Genomic DNA, 20,573 nt, shown 5'->3' with positions numbered 1-20,573 from the left:
TACACTTATAACAAATATGAAATAATCTATATTTATTAAAAAGATTAAACATTGTAAGAAAATTTTCATAGTTGTGAAAAAAAAATTGATTTAATCTTTATAAAATAATTTATTTATGCTATAAACCATTATTAGATACATTTTGTCAATAATTATTGAATTGCACATTAATTGTACTATATTAGGAATACATATTATGTAATTACTCACACAATATAAATTCAACTTTAAATTTTTTATTTTAATACGAAATACTTATAATTTTAAATCTTTACACAATATTATACTTAATACCTAAACACGTAAAAGAAATACTCATGGTTAATGTAAATCGACTACAACTATAAGAGCTTCGTGTATAAGTGCATTACCGCGTATAGTGTACATATAAATATTATATACTATTAGTTCAGTGTTATGGACATGTTTATTCAATTAAATATTCGCATTGGATGTAGTAATAAATAGCGGAGCATATACAAATACGTTTTAAAGTAAATAAACTAGTACAAGGAATGTCAAAATTTTATTTAAAGTATTTTAGTTTTGGTTATTTTTGAATATTTTTAGGATTTTGTTAAGTGAAATCATACTAGGTGTAGATTTTGTTAAAATTTAACCGCATTATTCTTGTTTAAACAGTCAAAATTAAATAATTTAAACTTTTATTGATTGAATAAAAACATTATAGATATGATCAGCACAACCAGGTTTTAAATATAAAGTTTTGATTTGACCGTATAGAAAATACTTTTTTCAATTTAGTTGTATTAAATTATTATTTTATAATTCTCATTGTTTTAAAACGTTGTATGGTAACTAGTTTTTATGGAAAATAGATTTTTTTCATGTCTGAACAATATCACCAATTTGTATTTTTACAAATATTTTCTTCATTATTGAGAATGCATATATCTTAAATAGTTGTATTGTAAATTACAATGCAATTTTGGAGCATAGCTATATAATTGAATATTTTAATGTTTTTTTTATTTTTTAGTGCGATAAGTTCTGGATTAACCTATTATATAATCCACCTATAATTTACATAGAATAAGTGAATATGACGTGATAAATTATCACTGATAACTTTTAACTATCCCAGGAAACAAATTCGTTGTTGGCCTACAGCTCGCATATAACTCGATTTTGCATTGTTGGATGTATCGTATTTGATAATCAGACTTGGAATTATGATTTACTTCCTTATGATTAGAGATATATTTTTGAATTTTATTAAATTTTGTAGGAAATCGCATTAATTTAATTTGATACTAAGACATCGTTTTTTTCCTTCATATGACAACAACATTGTATACTGTCAAAATTTCAGTAATTTAATTTTATATATTTTTTTTTTTTTTTTTTTTTTATTGTTTAAGCATCAACTGCAAGGTTATTAGCTTTACTATTATTACATTTTTACATTTTACATTTTAGGTTCTACATTTTACGGTATTATAAGTTATTGGACAATTCGATTATATACAATTAAAAACAAGTATTACAAATAAACAAACTTATTATATGCTGTTATACAATTCAATTTCTTTAAGGTATAAAATTGTGTTTCGCCAGTTAGAAAAAGGACCAATAGCATCATACAGGTTGTCAGAGATGTTGAAGTCTCTTCTGGCTGTATTAAAGTTTGGGCAGTGGACAATGATGTGTTTGATAGAGTAGTTGATGTTGCATGTAGGGCATAGGGGTGGATCTGTTTTAGCCATGAGATGTCCGTGTGTGAATTTGGTATGGCCGATTCTTAAGCGATTAAGAATTACCTCATTTTTCCTATTTAGGTCGGTGTATTTTGGCCAGAGTTCGACAGAGTGTTTAATTTCTCTAAGTTTGTTTTCCGTGGTGTTGTGCCATTTTGTGTTCCACCATTCAACGCAGTATTTATTTATATTCCTCTTTATGTCAACAAGTGAGGAAAAGGGGATTAATTCACTGTTTGGACTCATAATTGCATTTCTAGCTGCTTCATCTGCCTTTTCATTTCCCTTTATGTCGCAATGACCAGGGATCCATACGAATTGAATATCTTTGCTTGATTTTGAAAGAAGGTTGCTAATTAGTATAGCCAATGGCTCTGAAAGTATTATTGATTGCAGATTAGCTAAGGCACTAAGTGAGTCGGAACATATATCAATTTTGGTATCTTGAATCTGTAGAGCTAATTGGACTCCTTTATATAAGGCCAGATATTCTGCTGTATAAATGCTGTTGTACATGTTAAGTTTGAACTGCTTGGTTTCGTTGAGGTGGTCTATTGCAAGTCCTATTCCCATTTCAGTTTTAGAAGCATCGGTGTAGATCTGAGTACTGGTACTGGAACTATGTATAATTTCGTTGAATAAATTATTGTAGATAATATTTGAGGTTTCTTTTTTCGAGTGAACTGTTAGGCTTGTATCAACACGATAATTTGGTTGTTTCCAAGTAGGTATCAGGCAGTTTTCACGTTGACAAATTTCACTGGCTACGATATTAATTTCCATCATCTCTAGCTGAAGTCTTAGTCCTAATGGTTTTCTTAGTTTAGGAATTTTATATTTTATGTTCCACTTTTTTTCAGAAAATAAATTCTATATATATATAAATTATAAATAAATTATATTAATACTATAATTTTATAACAATAATAATAATAATAATAATAATAATAATAATAATTATCAAAAAATAGAAAAATCTTTAACATACTATACATACTATAACAGACTTTAACATACTGTACAGTATACACCTCAATTTATAAGGTATGACTGAAAATATTGATCCATTTTCAAATTATTATTTTAATTTTACCTATATATCAAAAAAATGAAAAGCTGTCTTGTTTATAACCACATCAATTGAAAACGGTTTGATCGATTAGGCAAATTTTTTTTTAAATGTTCGTAATATTCTGAATTAGGTTTTTACGGAAAGAAAAATGGAAAATTTGGAAAAAAATTAAAGGCCTTTTCAATGGGATTTTTCAATAAATTTTATTTTTTTGTTTGCTCAAATATGGTCTATTGCCATATTACATATTAATTATTATAATATAGTAATAGCAGAAATCAGTATTTTTTCTGTGTAAACGGTTGTCACATAATATGTAATACCTATAATTGATCGGATATAATAATTTTAATTTATAATTTTGATATTTAGTTACTAAATTTTCAACCCTCATGGGGTTTATCCAAAGTTAATGGACTCAAAAGCTACTTTATCGTTTTCAATAAAAAATTTTACCAATAGATCCCTTGAGACTTAAAGAGTGTTTTTGGGTTTTTTTTTCTATCTTTGTACCTAGGTAGTTAAAATAAGTAGGGTAGCTCAATGATTAATTTTCTTTAGGATTAAAATTATATTTGGTTACATATTACATTTCTATTATTTCTATTATAATTCAACACTAGTTCTCGTAACTTTTAAGTACCTACTGCTTACTTTTAAATTGTAATGATATAATACATTTATATTTTATATGTATTGTAAATTACAAATTATAATAACGAGAGCAGAAGAATTAAATAGCAATGTTACTCACAATTCTTGCGGAAATAGCCGAATCTTGTATATGATTATAAAATTTGAGAAATCGAGCAGTTTTTATATTTATATTCAAAAATATTAAAATTTTCACTATTCCGAAAATATTCGGAATTGTTCTCTACCAGTTGGCTTGAACTAACGGTGGAAAAACTCACACGACACTTGTAATTCGTACAAACTTCAAGCGTAGGTAATACTTATCGTGAATAGGTTTACTTACGGCCTAACTTGGCTCTTAGAACTTATCTATACACTAGGAAAGGTAACAATAATTAATAATAATACGTATCGTCATCTATTGTCTTTATATGTATCTGGTGTATTATAGTCATGTGTTTTAACATAATATACACAATATAGGTACTATATATACGAGTATAAATTATATGGTATTATAATACCTATATGACAGGTTCAACGTTCTCCAGGATCCGTCGGCAAAAAACATAATATTGAGAATGATTCCGTTTTCTTTATTTATATATATTTTTCTCTCTCTTATGTCCTCTTTACGCACTCACACACAAGCTTATACATAGGTGTACGCACTGTCTCTGTATATATAATATAATGAAATGTTAATGTGTAATCGAATTGTTGAAGGCCGTTTTGCCACCCATAAGTTGTTCAAAACTGCTTACGCGAGTTCTCTACTTGGCGCTCATGCCAAAAACCGGATTCTTTCGCAAGTTCCATTACAAGATATATAATATTATTAATATGTTCTGTCTTACATGTTGTTATTATAATGTTATGATATATATCATACAGTGTCTGATTCACAACGGCGGTGGAGGCGCGACCAACCACAGTTTAAAGTCTGAGTCTAATTATATAAATTTGCATATATGTTTTTGCATACCTTATAGGTATAGGTATGTTATATTATTGCACAGAATAGATTCATTATGTTATACTGTTATACTATACGATGCGTTAATAGGCGTCCATACGAGAAATGCAAACTTAAGCGTTCAGCGGATGTTTTGAGTATTAAGATCGAAATGCTCCAAATCGTGGTTATTGTAACATAAAAATATTACGATATGTACCTATATATACATCATATAGACGATGCTAGAATGCAGTATTAAAAAGTGTTCTATAATTATACGAGTATGTGATACTTGTTAAGGATATTTATTTTAAAAATCGAGTTGCTTTTTGAGATTAAAAAATACTGATTTCAAACATTTTTAAATGTACCTATTCCTATCAAGTTGAATAGATTATGCAGATCGATATAAGCATAAGAGCTTTGACCCGGAACTAAAGCTTTGAATTCATCAATCACATCGTATCTTAGTATATATCATCAGAAATTTCTTATGAACTAACTACCTTATAGCATTCTTTTCGTTAATCAGGAATAATATGTAAGTAAATAATAAAAATCTTTATTTGTTCCAAAAAAAATCGTAAACGTTGTGGATTTATTATTATGTGTAAATAACCAGGTATTATCTATATGGTAAAAATGAAAAGTTGTCCGTTGGTAACCGCTTCAATCAAGAATGGTTGGACCGATTTGGTTCATTTTTAAAAAATATTTGAAATATTCTTAATGTGTGTTTTACGATAAGAAAAATTGAAAAAATTCCACGGAAAATTGGAAAATTTGGGAAAACTATAAAGCCTTTTTCAATGGAATTTTTCTATAAATTGTTCTTTGTTAATGAATGGTTGTCAATGATTACATATTATAACATAGCAACAGTAGAAATGACTAATGAGTATTATTTTGAGTTTTTCTATTTAAATGGTTGCCAGATATCATATAAAATTTTATTATGATATAATTTATATTTTATTTATAATTTTGATATTTGGAGACTATCTATAATAGATTAGGTATAAGCGTATAGAATGAATGTATTGTATTAACAATGTCATTTATTTTTTTTTTTTACATCAATATTTGAGATAGTAAAATGCCCTGATTTTCGACATCAATGTCTTTTCTGATAGGCACTGATAAAAGTGAATATAGTAGGTGCATTCGGGAGATAGAAATTTCGTCAATAAAAATGTGAAAAAATAATAATTTTTACTCAAAACCAATTTTTGTTTGAATATTGGTTTATTGTTTTAGTGTAACAATAGTTTTATAATATTTGATTTTCACCGGTATACATTAATGAATTTCTATAGATCGGTTTTTGATATTTTGTTATAATTCAAAAACTAGCAAACTACGGTAGACATTTGAAATTTTACCAAATATTTATAATAGCATTTCTCAAAGATGGTAAAATTTTCAAACTATTTTGACTTTTTGTGTGATATGTATTGTATATCCATGAGAAATTTTTCTAATTTTCTAAATAATTTTTTGTTAGTAGTTTATATGGAAGTTTTTGTTTTTATAGATAAAATCAGAAATTTGAGTAGAGGATTCCCAAAAGGTAACTTTAAAATTATAAAAAAAAATCACCGGAAATGTAGGTACGCTTGTGTGATATTTTCGGTTTTTTTTAATGATTTTTTTTTAATTATTAAATTTGGTTATTTATACAAGTATGCTAAGATGACACAACGGTAGAATCGTTTTTCGTGTGCAATGATTTATTATTGAATACAAATATAACATATCCTCATCATTCCTCATTCATTACAATACTAGACGAATACTACACATCAGATCGTTATTTACTTGTCAATCTTTTTTTATTCGCATTGGTTAATCCAAAGTTAGTAGAATCAAATTTTCTGAGACTTAGAAGGTGCTTATGATTTAATTTTCTATAGGTAGTTAAAGGGTAACTCTCACATGAATCATGAATATATTTTCAGCTGACGAAAAAATAATTTTTATTTTTGTTACATATTATATTATACTGCCTTTTGTAATTAGGTAGTAAAAATATAGTATGTATATTTTTTACAAATATATTGATTATACAAAAACATTTCTTTTAAACGGGCTACTCTAGCTAGGATGAGTAGCTAAACTTAAAAACTACCGGTTCGTTTTCTTTAAAATGTTATAGGTAAGGTTAGGTTAGGTTAGGTTAGATGCCTTGATACTTGGAGAGTGCTAAAAATTAAAATATAATATTTTCAACCTCTTTATGCAGTGTATAGTATAGTGCTCACACATTTATTCCTTTAATAAAACTGTTAAAATTAGTAGAAATTTGGCATATATATTTTTACAAATATTTTTATGAGAAAAACTAATCTTTGGCACGGGCAACGCTGAGCGGGAATTCTATGTTATTTATATAAAAATAAATCAATATTAAAGACTACAGCTTACCTACCTCAATACTCAAACTGTGTTTGGATTTCACTTAGCTTTTAATATATCTCAAATTAGAGTTTATAATATAACAAAAATAAATATTAATTACTAATACAATCGTCCATTTAGGTATATGTAACATGTTTTGCAACTTTTTATTATTTGATCAGAAAGTAGCTATAGCTTACACTTTACTAGTCGTTACTTCAAACTTGTGATGACCAGAATATTGGTTGAACTGTTTTTAACGCATAATATAATTATAAAACTATAGTTATAGTGTACGTGCAATAGCGTTATTCTTGTCCTGTGACTTCAACTCCACCGATATACGATGACACCTGCTATATTGTATGGCGAATGCACACTCTCCCCGCTCTGTTGTCTTCTTGGTCCAGGCCGCACTCAACTGATACCATGAACATGAATATCAGCCAATTAATTAAAATAATCTTCACAACTCGCACTCTCTCTTTAGCTCTCACGGTCTCCGTCATCCGTTCGTTTTTTTTTTTTTGTGGGTTTGCAGCTGATTAATCTGGCCGTCGACGATACTATTTTTATACGCCATTAAAATGACATAGAGATAGAGGAGTAGAGCCCTCTTTAGCCGTTGCGTCATCGAGCAGCATACGTGGAGCTCAGTATGTTTATGGTCGGTAATGTATTTTTAAATTAATTTATTTCCCGTAAACCGTGGCTGGATTCTCGTTTTTTTTTTTTACATCCCTAACGTATTGTTGCCTATTATTTCCGGTAACCTTCCAAAGGAGCCGTCCGAGGATACCCATTCGGTTTTATTTATTATATTTGCTTTTCTCTTTTGTCCGAGTTTCATGCCTATTTAGACTTCTGGCACTAAATCAAATATATAACATTTTTTTCTTTACCTTATGTGTGCTCAGTGGCGTATTTACGGGAGTGTGGGTCCTGGACCTCCCCAGAACTTCTTCTTAAAAAAAAACTAAACTTCTCACATAAATTGTTAACTAAATTGATTGGCTATGTTAAACATTCGCCGGGAAGTTGAAATTACTGTTAATAAAGTGATAGAGGAGTTTGCAAAAAAATGAGACGACTGGAATTTATTTTACAACAATACTTCATATGTATTAGTGCTAAATACAATATATATATAATATTACAATTATTACACACGACTATATGATTATATATTTAGTTCAACTTCCTCCATAAAAAGGTAGTACTAATACAAGATATCATAGTTTATATTAATTAAGTATAAACTGAGACAACCCCCCCCTCCCCCAGAAAAATGTGAAAATACACCACTGTGTGTGTTGTGAATATTAGTATTATTCTCACTTGTTCCTTACGTTACTAACATCAAACTATATTATATCAAATTGTGGTTGGATGTTGGTGACCTTGCCTAAAGTGCTAGGTGAACTCAAGTTGTGCATGTGAAGAGTGTCGAACTGCTACAAACTGTTAATAATATAATAACAATAATTTTCCCTGATTTTCAAAACACTTAGACACTGGATATAGTTAGTAACCACATTATTTTCGTCGTCCATATAATTGCCATTTGAAAACTTGTCACCATTTTTGCGTATTTTAACTATTAATCAACAATAAAAAAAAATGTATTTGTCCCTTTTAAGTGCATTATTTGAAAATTATAAAGCTGTGCATTGGATGTAAACAACGAAATCTATAGTTTTTATCAAATCATTTTCAAGGATATGTTTCTTTCTTTCAGAACTCTTTATTGTTATATAATATTGCTATATTGTTATATAATAGGTACGGTATTCACACCACGGTTGGTTTTCGAGTAATTCAATTCAAGAACTTGAAGCGTTTATTCATCACATTTGACACATTCATAGGTATGGGATTTCAAGACAAATGTACAAAATATTCCGCAATGGATATTATAGTATAATTATTAATAATAATATTATATTATTACAATAGTCATTCGATAATTCGAGATTTAGGGAATCTAGCTAAAAATTCGATTTTAGAGGTTTACGATTAATTGACTGTTCGAATAATCAGGGGAAAAGGAATTCATTCGAATTAAAGAGAGGTAAAAAATTGTATGTTATTTTTCACCTGCTTCAACTGCAGTGAGCACTTTTTTTTGTCACCGATAGACAAACACTTATACTTTATGGAACCCATATTCCGACTGACTACCTACGTTTTATACGATTTCAACAATTGTTTACCTATTACACAGATTTATTGTGAAAAATGGTACGATTAAAGTCTAGATTAGGTAGATAAGTTAAGTACGAATTGTAGGATGATATATTTTAATCGCCATCGTTATTTTAGTTTCATTACGAGTACATCAAACAGATTGTATATAATCTTTATACATATGAAGATACATTACGTTTAGGGAAATTCGAATTATAGAGATTCTGGAAAAACAAATTCGAATCGTGGATTGTGTCCACCGACAGACATTTGAATTATCGAGGTGTCCGGATTAAATGTATTTTCATCTAATTATAGAGGTTTTATTAGGGGACTATAAGCATTTAATTTGATTTATGGAGTTTTTCGAATTATCGAGTGACTGTATTATTAATAAATACATGGTTTACGACTCGGTGGTAAAAAATATATTATTGTAAATGTGTTAGATTTCTTATGAAATAATATTGTCAATATTGATCAATGCTTTTTAAAATTTTATTCAATATATAGGTATAGATACGAATTTGCGATGATATTATATCATCATAATCTTACCAGATATATTATAATATTGTTTGTTATTTCCGTAATAGCCTCCCTCCAAATATATATTAATTAGGCATGAACAATGTTTTCTTCCATAAGGTGAGATACAACTGGTTAAGTAAGAGTATGTTGCAAAACTGTTTCTCTAATTTGGATAAGGCTGAGATATATTGTTGTAGCGTTTAAGTGGACACTATGACGATACTGATTTTTTTTATTTTCAAATGAGAATCATCCTTTTTTACTGAACATTATTTCGTTGATTTTGCAATATTGAAAATATGTCCCTTAAATAGAGATATATTTAAATATTTCAGCAATTAGGATTTTAATAAATACGTGATTGAAGGAAAAATGAGAGTCTTTCGAATCTGCTTACTGGATAAATATTATAATTTATAAATATTTATGGAAACTTATATTTATTTTATGCCATTTGAAAATATACCACTTTAGTAGAAGGTTGAAGGGGAAATGTTCACAACCACGAATAAAGATTAAATCCCCTCTCCCCCTACAAAATAATTGGTCCTATAGTTGCGCTTTTATTTCATGTTAAGTTTCTTCAGTTAATGTATTAGGTATTTCCGAGTTTATCAGAGTTAATTTTACCGCTAATGTATTTCTATGTATTTCTATATTTCATTTATTTTTTTTTAAGCACGTCTATATACATGAAGTTTGCTTTATAATTTTTCGTCGTGTGGAGGAAGAAAGTTAATCTATTACAACCCTTTAAACTTTAGTTATCCATTTCCTCTATGTTTTGGCACTGTCCTTTGTCCTTTGTAATGTTCTCAGAATTACCTCAATACCTGCTTTAATTTTTATATCTCAGAAAATCATCCATCGAGATACGACCTACATATAATGTATGCGTTGCATAACGGTACGTTTATAATAATATATAATAATATCCATTGATAAACCTCTTACATATATATTTTCGGGTAGAACACGATTGAGAACGGTCCTTATCGGCCGTACCTTTTTTAATAGCACGATTGAGAACGTTCTTACCTGCTCACTTTTATGCAACGTTGCCACATTAATTAAAAATAAAAATACAATATACAATATATATAAGATATCCATTTTTTAAGATTAAAAGTAAAAAAAATTATATTTATATACAACATATTTGTCAGCTTAAGATAAAAATTTAAAAAATTAAAATTTATTTACAATATATTTATATATTTTATTTGTCAGCTTAGGATTAATAATTTAAAAAATCAATATTTTTTTCCTAAGTACTTATTTCCGGTTAATTGTAAATACCTTATAATGTCCTTATTTTGTTCAAACTCTTTATATAAATTAATTGTTGAAACAATACGATTATAATCTTTGCTGGCCATGGTTTTTGTAATATTATTTTCAATGGAGTTGATTATTGCCACGGTTTGTGTTTGGTTCTCCTTTAAAACAGAAATTACTGCATGTGTAGGAGGATGTGTGCTGTAAAATTGTCCATTATAAGTTCTGTGAAAACTTTCTGCTCCATTGGTGGTTCTTAAAAATAAAATAATAAATTACTTTAAACATGCAGACTAAATAAAAGCAGATAAATATAATTACAAATAACTATAGAATACATTATTATTATTATATATATTATTATATATATTATTATTATTATATTATTAAGTACCTTGGGTTTAATGACGGTACTTGAGCCCAAAGAATAGGAGGAAATAGCGAATCATCTTCAATGTATGTGTTTAACACGTAGTCTGAAAATAAACTCCCAACTTCTAAGTCTGGACATATTGCCATAAGTTTTGTAAACGCATCATCGACATCAGTGGGAAGTAGAAAAGGCAAACCAAAAAATAATTTAAGCCATTGACCTAATTCGTCATTGTTGTCTTTGTATGCACTTCTCAACTTTGATTCTCCGTTTATCTGTCATACAGATAATATAAAATATGAATGTTACTAATTAGAGTGAAAATCCAAAATTATCGTATTTCTTACCTTTCTCCATCAAGCTTGGGCTATATGAAAACGGCAAGTTTCGATAATGACATTGGGAAAAATTTCTTTGACTGCTTCGTGAGCACCAATTTCGAAGTCGAGATGCAGCTTTTTAACGTTTAGAGCCGGACATATTTGCAAAAGATACTTCCACATTATAATGTAAATTTGTTTTGTTTTGTTTGGTAAAAAAAAATAAACAACAGGCACGTAAAAACCATTCACGTATGTGTGTAATGTATATAGTTGTAAGAAAAATTTTGGTGCAAAATCGTATGTACCGTCTCCAAAAAAATCGGTTTGTTTCGACATAAAATTTAAATTTTGGCTAGTTGTTATACAAACGAAGTCATTTGTTTCAGGAACAAAAATAAATTGTTCACTTTTAAACATACATAAATCATTATTTTGTATATTTTTTAATTGGGATATAGCTTCATTTAAAGAAGTAGGATAAATTGGATACTGTTTTCTTTTTTTATCATAAATCGCCTTTCGCACTGATGTAATATCATTGTTCATAATATTTGGTAAGTCACTGTTTAATAACTCTGTTCTAATAATTTTTAACGGTCTTGTCGATGTATTTTCTTCAGCTTTTCGCTTACAATTTTCCCTCAAAATCTGTCTTTCAATTTTTTCGTTGTTATTACTTGCATGATTTACATGTTTACCATTTGACGAATGGAAAGTTTTGTCTATTTTTGTTAATAAACTGGCACTACAACTGTTATTGGAACATTTCCATTTCATTAATCCATCTTTGCGTGTCCTTACATATGAATATTTATCATTATTTAATAATACAAGCTATTTTCCGCGTTCAGACGTAATAATTTTAAAGTTTTCCATTATAAACCACTATTACACTATTATACACTATTACACGTTGTTACCGCACTGTCCACCACGAACAACTGAATTTGGCAATATTAATAATTATTTACAGTTGAATATTTGCAGATACGTACAGTGTACATATCGTTATCGTATTTAGTATTGTTACTTGTTTAGTTCTGGACGTACTAATTGGTTACTAATTCAGTAATACTTATCGAGGCCTAGCTGTTGTTATCGACGATAACTTGTACCTATGTATATATGTATGGTATATAGGTATATATAACGGCAATAGTTTGAGCGGAAAAGCCTAGCCATGATAAAATTGTTAATGGCTCTAAAATGGCTCTTGTTAATCGCAAGAATTGTCGTACATTTTATACTTACAAAACAACGTTTCATAACACCAAAAAAAGATGCATTTGCATCAAAATCCAATAAATGGCAACGTCGCTAGAAAAATCGTTCTCAATCGTTTGATTTTAAGGTACAAAATATTGTTTCTTTGATCTGCCGACATCGTTCTCAATCGTGTTGCTAAAAAGGTAAAACGTTCTCAATCGTACAACACCGATATTTTCATTCATATTTTACATGTATATTATTTAAAAAAAAATCATAATATATAACTATAATAGGGAAATATTTTATTACATATTATTATCAGTTGCTAAACATTGTTTATTGAAGTTATTATTTAAACTTTTATGTAATATATAATATCTATAATCATCGTTGTTATATTAGATAAATAAAAATATACTAATAAATAATGGATTTCTGGCCTGTGAAAATGTTATTTTAAAAATTTTGTCATGTCAATCGTTTATATTGTATATAAGTAATTATGATATAATATAGATTTAAAAACACATCATAGATAAGAATAATAAAATAATAATTTTTATAATAGTATACTGTTCTAATAATAAATATATTATTATAATATAATATAATATAATATATATTTATTATTCTTTGGATCTTTAAGGTTACAGCTAGAACACTAGAAGTATTTTATTTTTTTTAAATGATATGTACCTAAAATTTATTTCCTTAGGAACAATAAAAATATGTGATTAAATTTTTACATGATTAATTATATATGATGAGAGGAGTCCCGGTGGTTAGGTAATACTACCCTTACTTGTCGTTTTTTCTTTTATGTATATTATTCATATTTAGATTAATGATTGAGAAGATTTCGGCACCAATTCTTTTTGAGCTTTTTAGAGAGATTTCCAGGAATTGTGAGATTGGAAAGGTTTGATGTATTTGTGATTTAACTTTAATTTCCCTATAAAAAATAAGTGTTCAAGATCGCATATTATTTTTTATATGGTTTTGAGTGTTGTAATTATTATTGTTTAAACAATGATAATCACATTCTGCGTGTCCTTGGTTGAAATATTACAGCTATCAAAAACGAAAAAATTCAGACTATATATTATATGTATATATAGATATAGTTTATACTATATAATTGGTTTTTATTCATTGTATAACAATCTATTTTGTTTTTATAAATAATTTTATAAATTTATATTTAAAGAGAACAAAAACCTATTTTTAAGTATCTTTGCGAAGTTTTTTCTTTATATTGCGCCTTTCTCTAAGTTTGTACTTTTATAAAATATTAAAATATATCAAATGTTTATCTAAATTTAATAAATAAACACTGTTTGGTATTATCAATAAATTACAATCTGAATCTTAAGTGATGTTATAATAACAAAACATTTATCAATTGTGTTATTTTTATTGTACCTTATGTATAATGCATTTATACACCGATATAAATATACTATATACTAATATACATAAACGCTTAAGAAAAATACGTAAATCGACCTCGACTTTAATCACCGATGGGCTTAATGATTGCTAACTGTAAAATTTAAAAGATGTCATCATTATGAAATAATATAAAACATCACTATAAAAATAAGTTTCAAACAGATCAATATAGGTACTATTATTTTTTACTCAATTTTAACAAGAATTATATTAATTCTTAAATATAGCTAACAATGTTACATATTAATTTTGTTTTTACTTTTTGGAACCAATTGTTGTATATTTTATTTTCTCATGTAATAAAATATCGATATTTAACTTAATGTGTTTTAAATGTTTTAATAGATTTAAAAGCTTATAACAAATACCCATATTAACATTTATTTTTATTTATAATTTATTTTCAAGATTAACAGTCACTCAAACTATAAATATATATTATTAAGTAAGACATTAAAACTCACACTAAAATTATGTTATGTGTGAAGTTTTGGTGAATTGCTGTTTCACACGCGTAAAATGTCAATACATTATTATTAACACATTTAATGTGGAGGATTAGATTTGAAAGAACTTGGCGTAATTTTTTATTTTTTTTTTGGTGGGGGGAGGAGGGAAGTCCTTCAACTTCCTCCCCTTATTTGTACAAATGGAAATATTTAATATAAAAATTTCTTAAAATACTAAGACTCTTTAAGGCTTAATATAATATGTAATATAATATATATCAATTATTTTACACGGTATTATTATATTTCTTCATAATTTATTTAAATTAATATATCTAGTATATATTAATTATTATACACACCATTAATATGTCTATCACACAATGTTTCAAAAACAAACACAGAATACGATTTAAAATAGAGTGATAATATAAAAAATTAATCCTCTGTAAAAATGTAAACGAACTTACAATGGCCTTCTTATATTAACGGACGTGGTACCTAAATAATTTGTAATCACATATTTTTGTATATGGCAATGTGACATTTATGTAATCATTCACAATGAATAGCTATATATACACGAATACACTTGTCTGTTTCTTTAACCTCTATGTACTTAAAAAATTACTAGACTGTTTTCATTAAAAGTTATTTCAATAGACTTGGAGTGAGTATATATTTTTTTCAACCCATGTAGTTTGCTGTATTCATGTATCAATTTTGTTTTGGCTCAGAAAAATAGAATATTAATTAATATGCTGTTTATTTAGCTAGTATAGCGATTGGTTACAGATATATTATTTTTATAATAAATAGTACAAAAAAAAAAAAGAAGACAACAAATTGTGTTACATAAAAGTTATTTTGGGGCAAAACAAGTTTTTGATTTTTGAATGAAACATATTAAACTCTAAAAATTAATTAGCGTAGCTGTGTATTTTTAAAAAATGAAATTCAAATTAGTAATGATTAATGATGAACTCAAAGTGTACGATATAACTAAAAAAAAATTGTTAATAATTAGTTTACACCTTCAAGTCATGGCAACATCTCTGGGACTCCATCCTCCCAACCAACAAACTAAAGTACATTCAAAGTTCAACCAAACAATGGTATACTCCCCCAGAGCTTAGCCGACGCCAAAATATTGCTATCACTCACATCAGAATCGGCCACACCTTTCTTACATACTCCTTTCTTATCAGTAAAGACCAACCTCCTATATGCTACACATGCCAAACTCGTATCAACATAAGAAATATTTTTGAAGAATGTCCAATACACGAGCCAACTCGCACACTTCTCAACCTCCCACTCAACATCAAAGGAGCCCTCAATGTAGAATCTACTCCAAAAATCATCCAATTCATCACCAAAGACAACCTTATAAATAAAATATAGTTTAAGCCCATATTCAACTGTAAACTTACTTAAATAACCTATAATTAATCAAATATTGAAATTTTTTTTTTTCTTATTTTTCTCAAAAAAAAAAAAAAAATGTCGGCTAATAACCATAGCAGTTGAAGCCTGTAAACCTTTAAATAAAAAAAAAAATAAAAATTAGTTTACACATAAATAAAATTAGTTAAATTAAATTGGTGGTAAAATTTCTAAAAACTATAATATAGAACTGTACTGGGGTGAAGAGTATCCTAGAGTAAGTCAGATAGTATTCAATCTATAATAATAATAAAAGACAATGTTAGTTTGCGCTTATGTGTGTTAATAATTCCCAGCCACTCATGGTACCGATATTTGGTACATGGTAATCCTAAACCCGAAGATGTGCACATCAGAGTCAATATTTTAAATTTTGAATTTTAAATAGTGACAAATCACCACTGAAATTTTACGGCTCACAAAACATGACTACGTTACCACTGGTTTCAAAAAATTAAATTGTTATTATTGTTAGGTATTGAAAGTTTTAATTTGATATAATTTTATTACACCTGCATTTTATTTAATAATAATTTAATACTATTTGGTCGAAACTACGCATATTAATGTATCTGTTGTTTAAATTTAATTAATAAAGCTTAAGAAGGTATACATTCACAAGACATTAAATTTAGAATAGGTGACGCCGTGTAGGATCGACTATAATATATAAATATATGATATATAATTTATTCTATGTACTTAAATGCCCTGAAAACTATTAAGAGATTTTCAAAAGAAAAAAAACTAAACTGAGGAACACCAAAAAACATACAGTGTACTGGAAATAAATGCAATTGTGATATATTTCGAACTTCCCAAGTGACTAATAATTAGTTGTAATTTTTTTGAATAACGGTAAAATACCATATATGAACATCATTGAAGATACATAAAGTCGTTTTAGCTGTCATACATTATAAGTTATAAAATTGAGTATAGATGAATAATACTTAAAAACTATTAAAGTATTTATTTTTATTTTGTTTTATTAAGATAAACGGATTTGAAAGAAGAAACCTTTTAGAAAATGTTACAAATAATTACATAAATACAATAACTATAATAATACTCGTATTATTGTTATGAAAACAAAATATATTGGTATTATAACATTTATTGAATTTGCTAATTTACACTAAAAGTTCATTAAATGCACTGGAAATAATAAATGTCATTGCTTTAATAATGGAAAAAAAGTTCCACGGTCGATGTATCTGTTTCGTAAAATGAATTAATCACATGAATACATTATCTTAAAATAACATATAAATCCGGATCATTATTACTATGGTAATTTCATGTCATAAACTCATAATAATTAATAATAATCATAGATCATATTATATTAAATAAATATGTATAATATACTACATATTGAATTGGTTGCATAGTATGGAAAATATTTATTTTCTTATAATCCAACGATAACGACCTGAAGGTTAAAGTAGGAGGGAAACAATATAATTATTATATTATTATTTGAGGATACTCGTATAATACAAGAAAGGATAACGCGTGCGAGAGCAGCGGATATGTTTTTATATATTGTACTGGGATGACTTGCACACAGAATTTTTTTTTTGTTCTAACCGTATTGTTCTTGTAAAGTGTATAAATATACACGTTTTCTGTGGCCACGTCAGAGCTGTATTGACAGTTGCGTAAAATAATGAAACACAAGGTTAGATTATATTTTAACACTTAACAGTCGTTTTCTCGGTTAATTTATAAGTTTTTGAAAACCATTTTTTCTCACATAATTTGAAGTAATTACAACAGTTTTTACTTTTTTAAATGACAATCACCATGACCAAACATTTTAAATGTCGTGTATTCCGGATCAGAGTATTTTTCTAAGGATTTAAACAATAATCAAATTTTAAAATTGTATATAGCAAATATAATTTATAAGCATTTTAAGTATACAAATGAGGCATGAGCGCAAACTTTTTGCTGAGTTCCGCTGTTTTACTCAAACTCAAAGTTTAAAATGATTATACCGAATTTTTAAAATCGGTTCAGCAGATCCAGAGAACCAGAGATTACCCCTAACAACGTCACAAACATCTCCTCTTTATATAATAGTCTAGTTAATATTAATAATATAAATATTCGATTTTATTTTTTTGAATGAAATTTTTAGAAAAATATATGAAAAAGTAAATAGCATAAATACCTACCTAACCTAATTAAATTTACAAAACAGTCGAATTTTAAATTGTGGAGAAAAAAAAATTTAAAAAAAAAGGGTAAGTCGTGGATATCGCTCTGCTGTACAGTAGGTTACTGTAATGGATGGAATTATTTGAATTCAATGATATTATATTATTGTATACGAAAAACAATTCTGAACGGAAACGGTTTATCTGTCTAGGATATATTATAGATCAATAAAAATTTTCAAATCTTAGATTTAAAAAAAATCAGTTTTATGAATTTCAAGCTTAAAATAATTTGCGAATTTTCATGATTTTTACGGTATGTTGTCAAAATCAAAATTTTAATTCTTGTAAAAAAAATTGTGACTATGTATTTCTTTTATTTTTCAACTGCTATTGTAAAAATATGTTAGGAGCCTTGGTATTATATTTTCAAATCTTAGATTTAAAAAAAAAAACTTTTATGAATTTTTATCTAAGATAATTTGAACATTGCCGTAATTTTTACGTATCTAGTCAAAATTTGAACTTTAAATGCTTATAAAAAAAAATCGTGCCTATGTATTTTTAATATTTTTCAACTGCTATTGTTACAATTTGTTTGACGTCTTGTATTAAATTTTCAAGCTTTTTTACCCAACAAATACATTTTTATTACAGTTTTAAACAAATCTAAATATTTTGAAAATTGTATCAAATATATAAAATACTTATATAAACATTCAGTGAAAATTTCAAGTATCTGCGGTCATTTGTTTTAGAGTTACACCAAAATAAGAAAATCGCTAATTGTGAAATCCAGTGAAAATCCAATGTTGTAAAAATTTAAATTTCAAATGCTCATAAAAATTTAATTTGAATTTCCGGTGGACATTTTTTTTATGATAAAGATTGACAAACTTGTAAGGAATCTTGCAATAAAAACACACATCATGGTAAAATCAATACATTCATCGCTCCGCTCAGGTCTAAAATATATCTGCGATTACTGAGAAAACACATGGACCACAAAGGTACAAACTATTTGAGTGTAGGTAATGTAATAGCAGCTGATTTTCGATGTGACTCACGCACGGACATACGGAAATTATTTATTTATTATACGATTAACGTACACAGATATTTGTCACGCGATTGTTAATATTAATAGTCAAAACGTCATAAAATCAACTATGTAGGTATTATTATTTACTATAATATTTACATTTTAATTTCTAAAAATATTTATAGCATGTATATGTGTTTCTTAAACAGTTAAACAGAAAAAATTTTATAAAGTAAGCGTTGATTAACAATACACTAAGATTATAATATCATCATCTAGGTAATGTGAAGATTTCGTTTGGTTCAACTATGATTTATTAAACTATTGTTTGTGGGCTTTTATGTAAAAGATAAACTCACGCCAATAAACACTATTAATAAACCATATAATATAATAATTGTTATATTATAATTTAATATAATATTATTATGTGTGATTATTGTTTAATAGTAGGTATAAATGTTATAATTAATATTTACAGATAATCCCATTTACAATATATTAAGTGCCGGAAATCAGTTAATTGAATAATCGTCGTATATAAAATATATATTATTTTTCAATCGACGAATTGCAACAGCAGGTAATTACAATTATGAGTGCCTATCTACAGTAGATGTTTTACTCATCGTAAACGTCAAAAACAATTATCGATGATATTAAATTATGGTGACCAGTTTTTACAGTATAAGTAGTACCTAACAATATACATAATTATATTATAATTATGTATAATTATCATATATATATACAGACATACAGTGGGTACTTGTGTAAATGATAATTATAATCACTGAAATAATTCTGGTATGAAATTACATATTTTTGTAAACGTTTCCAAACCGAGATAACTTGGATTTCCTATTGTACTTAATTAACAATTACAAAATTACGAAATGTTTGACATAGTTGATAATGCACTAGTACATACGAGATAAGGATAACTTATACAGAACTTAAATATATTTATAAATAACTCTGGTATATAATTAGAGCTAGAACTATTATCTGAGAGACCCAAATTGTATTTAAATTAACTTTTGTCACGGTTCTTAATATTTTATGTAAGTAAGTAAGGTTATAGAACAAGAAAGAAAATAAATTATACTTCCTATTCTTATATTAAATGACATTACCTACTTCATTATTATAGACATTATTATAACTGCACAATATAATTTGGAAAAAACGAGTACCTACGTTTTATTATTATTTTTAAATAAAATAAAATTTTATTTTATGGTGATTTTGGGAACAATTTAGTTGCGGGATGGTGGCCAAAGGGTAAGAGAACAATTATTATTATACTATATTCTGTTTAAAGATCGTTGTCAAAT

At 27.1% G+C, this 20,573-nt stretch overlaps 3 protein-coding genes across 4 annotated transcripts in view; 1 reads left to right on the top strand and 2 right to left on the bottom strand.

Moving 5' to 3' along the window:
• LOC107172370 (uncharacterized) overlaps window positions 1–20,573 on the top strand; it is an 88,575-nt gene that overhangs the window by 27,261 nt on the left and 40,741 nt on the right. The gene's annotated exons all lie outside the window — the stretch shown is intronic.
• On the bottom strand, window positions 1,524–2,504 carry LOC149056467 (uncharacterized). The gene has a single exon (XM_089227085.1). The coding sequence runs from the start codon at window positions 2,502–2,504 to the stop codon at window positions 1,524–1,526; it is 981 nt and encodes a 326-aa protein (XP_089083211.1).
• Window positions 10,753–11,425, bottom strand: LOC107171823 (uncharacterized). Its single transcript, XM_015522078.2, has 2 exons — window positions 11,172–11,425; window positions 10,753–11,032 (listed from the first exon to the last, which is right to left on the bottom strand). Exons 1-2 carry the CDS (start codon window positions 11,294–11,296, stop codon window positions 10,753–10,755), a joined length of 405 nt encoding a protein of 134 aa, XP_015377564.2. The 5' UTR covers window positions 11,297–11,425.

This window comes from Diuraphis noxia, unplaced genomic scaffold, assembly GCF_037042655.1.
Source record: "Diuraphis noxia isolate RWA-SAM2 unplaced genomic scaffold, SU_Dnox_SAM2 contig0004, whole genome shotgun sequence".
In the NCBI taxonomy this organism is placed as follows: Eukaryota; Metazoa; Arthropoda; class Insecta; order Hemiptera; family Aphididae; genus Diuraphis; species Diuraphis noxia.
The sequence above is the reverse complement of the archived record's forward strand: the minus strand, read 5'-3'. Positions and strand labels throughout refer to the sequence as shown.

Coding starts and splice junctions, on each gene's coding strand:
- LOC149056467 (XM_089227085.1), bottom strand. CDS start 2,504: ATGATGGAAATTAATATCGTAGCCAGTGAAATTTGTCAACGTGAAAAC.
- LOC107171823 (XM_015522078.2), bottom strand. CDS start 11,296: ATGGCAATATGTCCAGACTTAGAAGTTGGGAGTTTATTTTCAGACTAC. Junction 11,033..11,171: donor GTACCGTCATTAAACCCAAG/GTACTTAATAAT, acceptor TTTATTTTTAAG/AACCACCAATGGAGCAGAAA.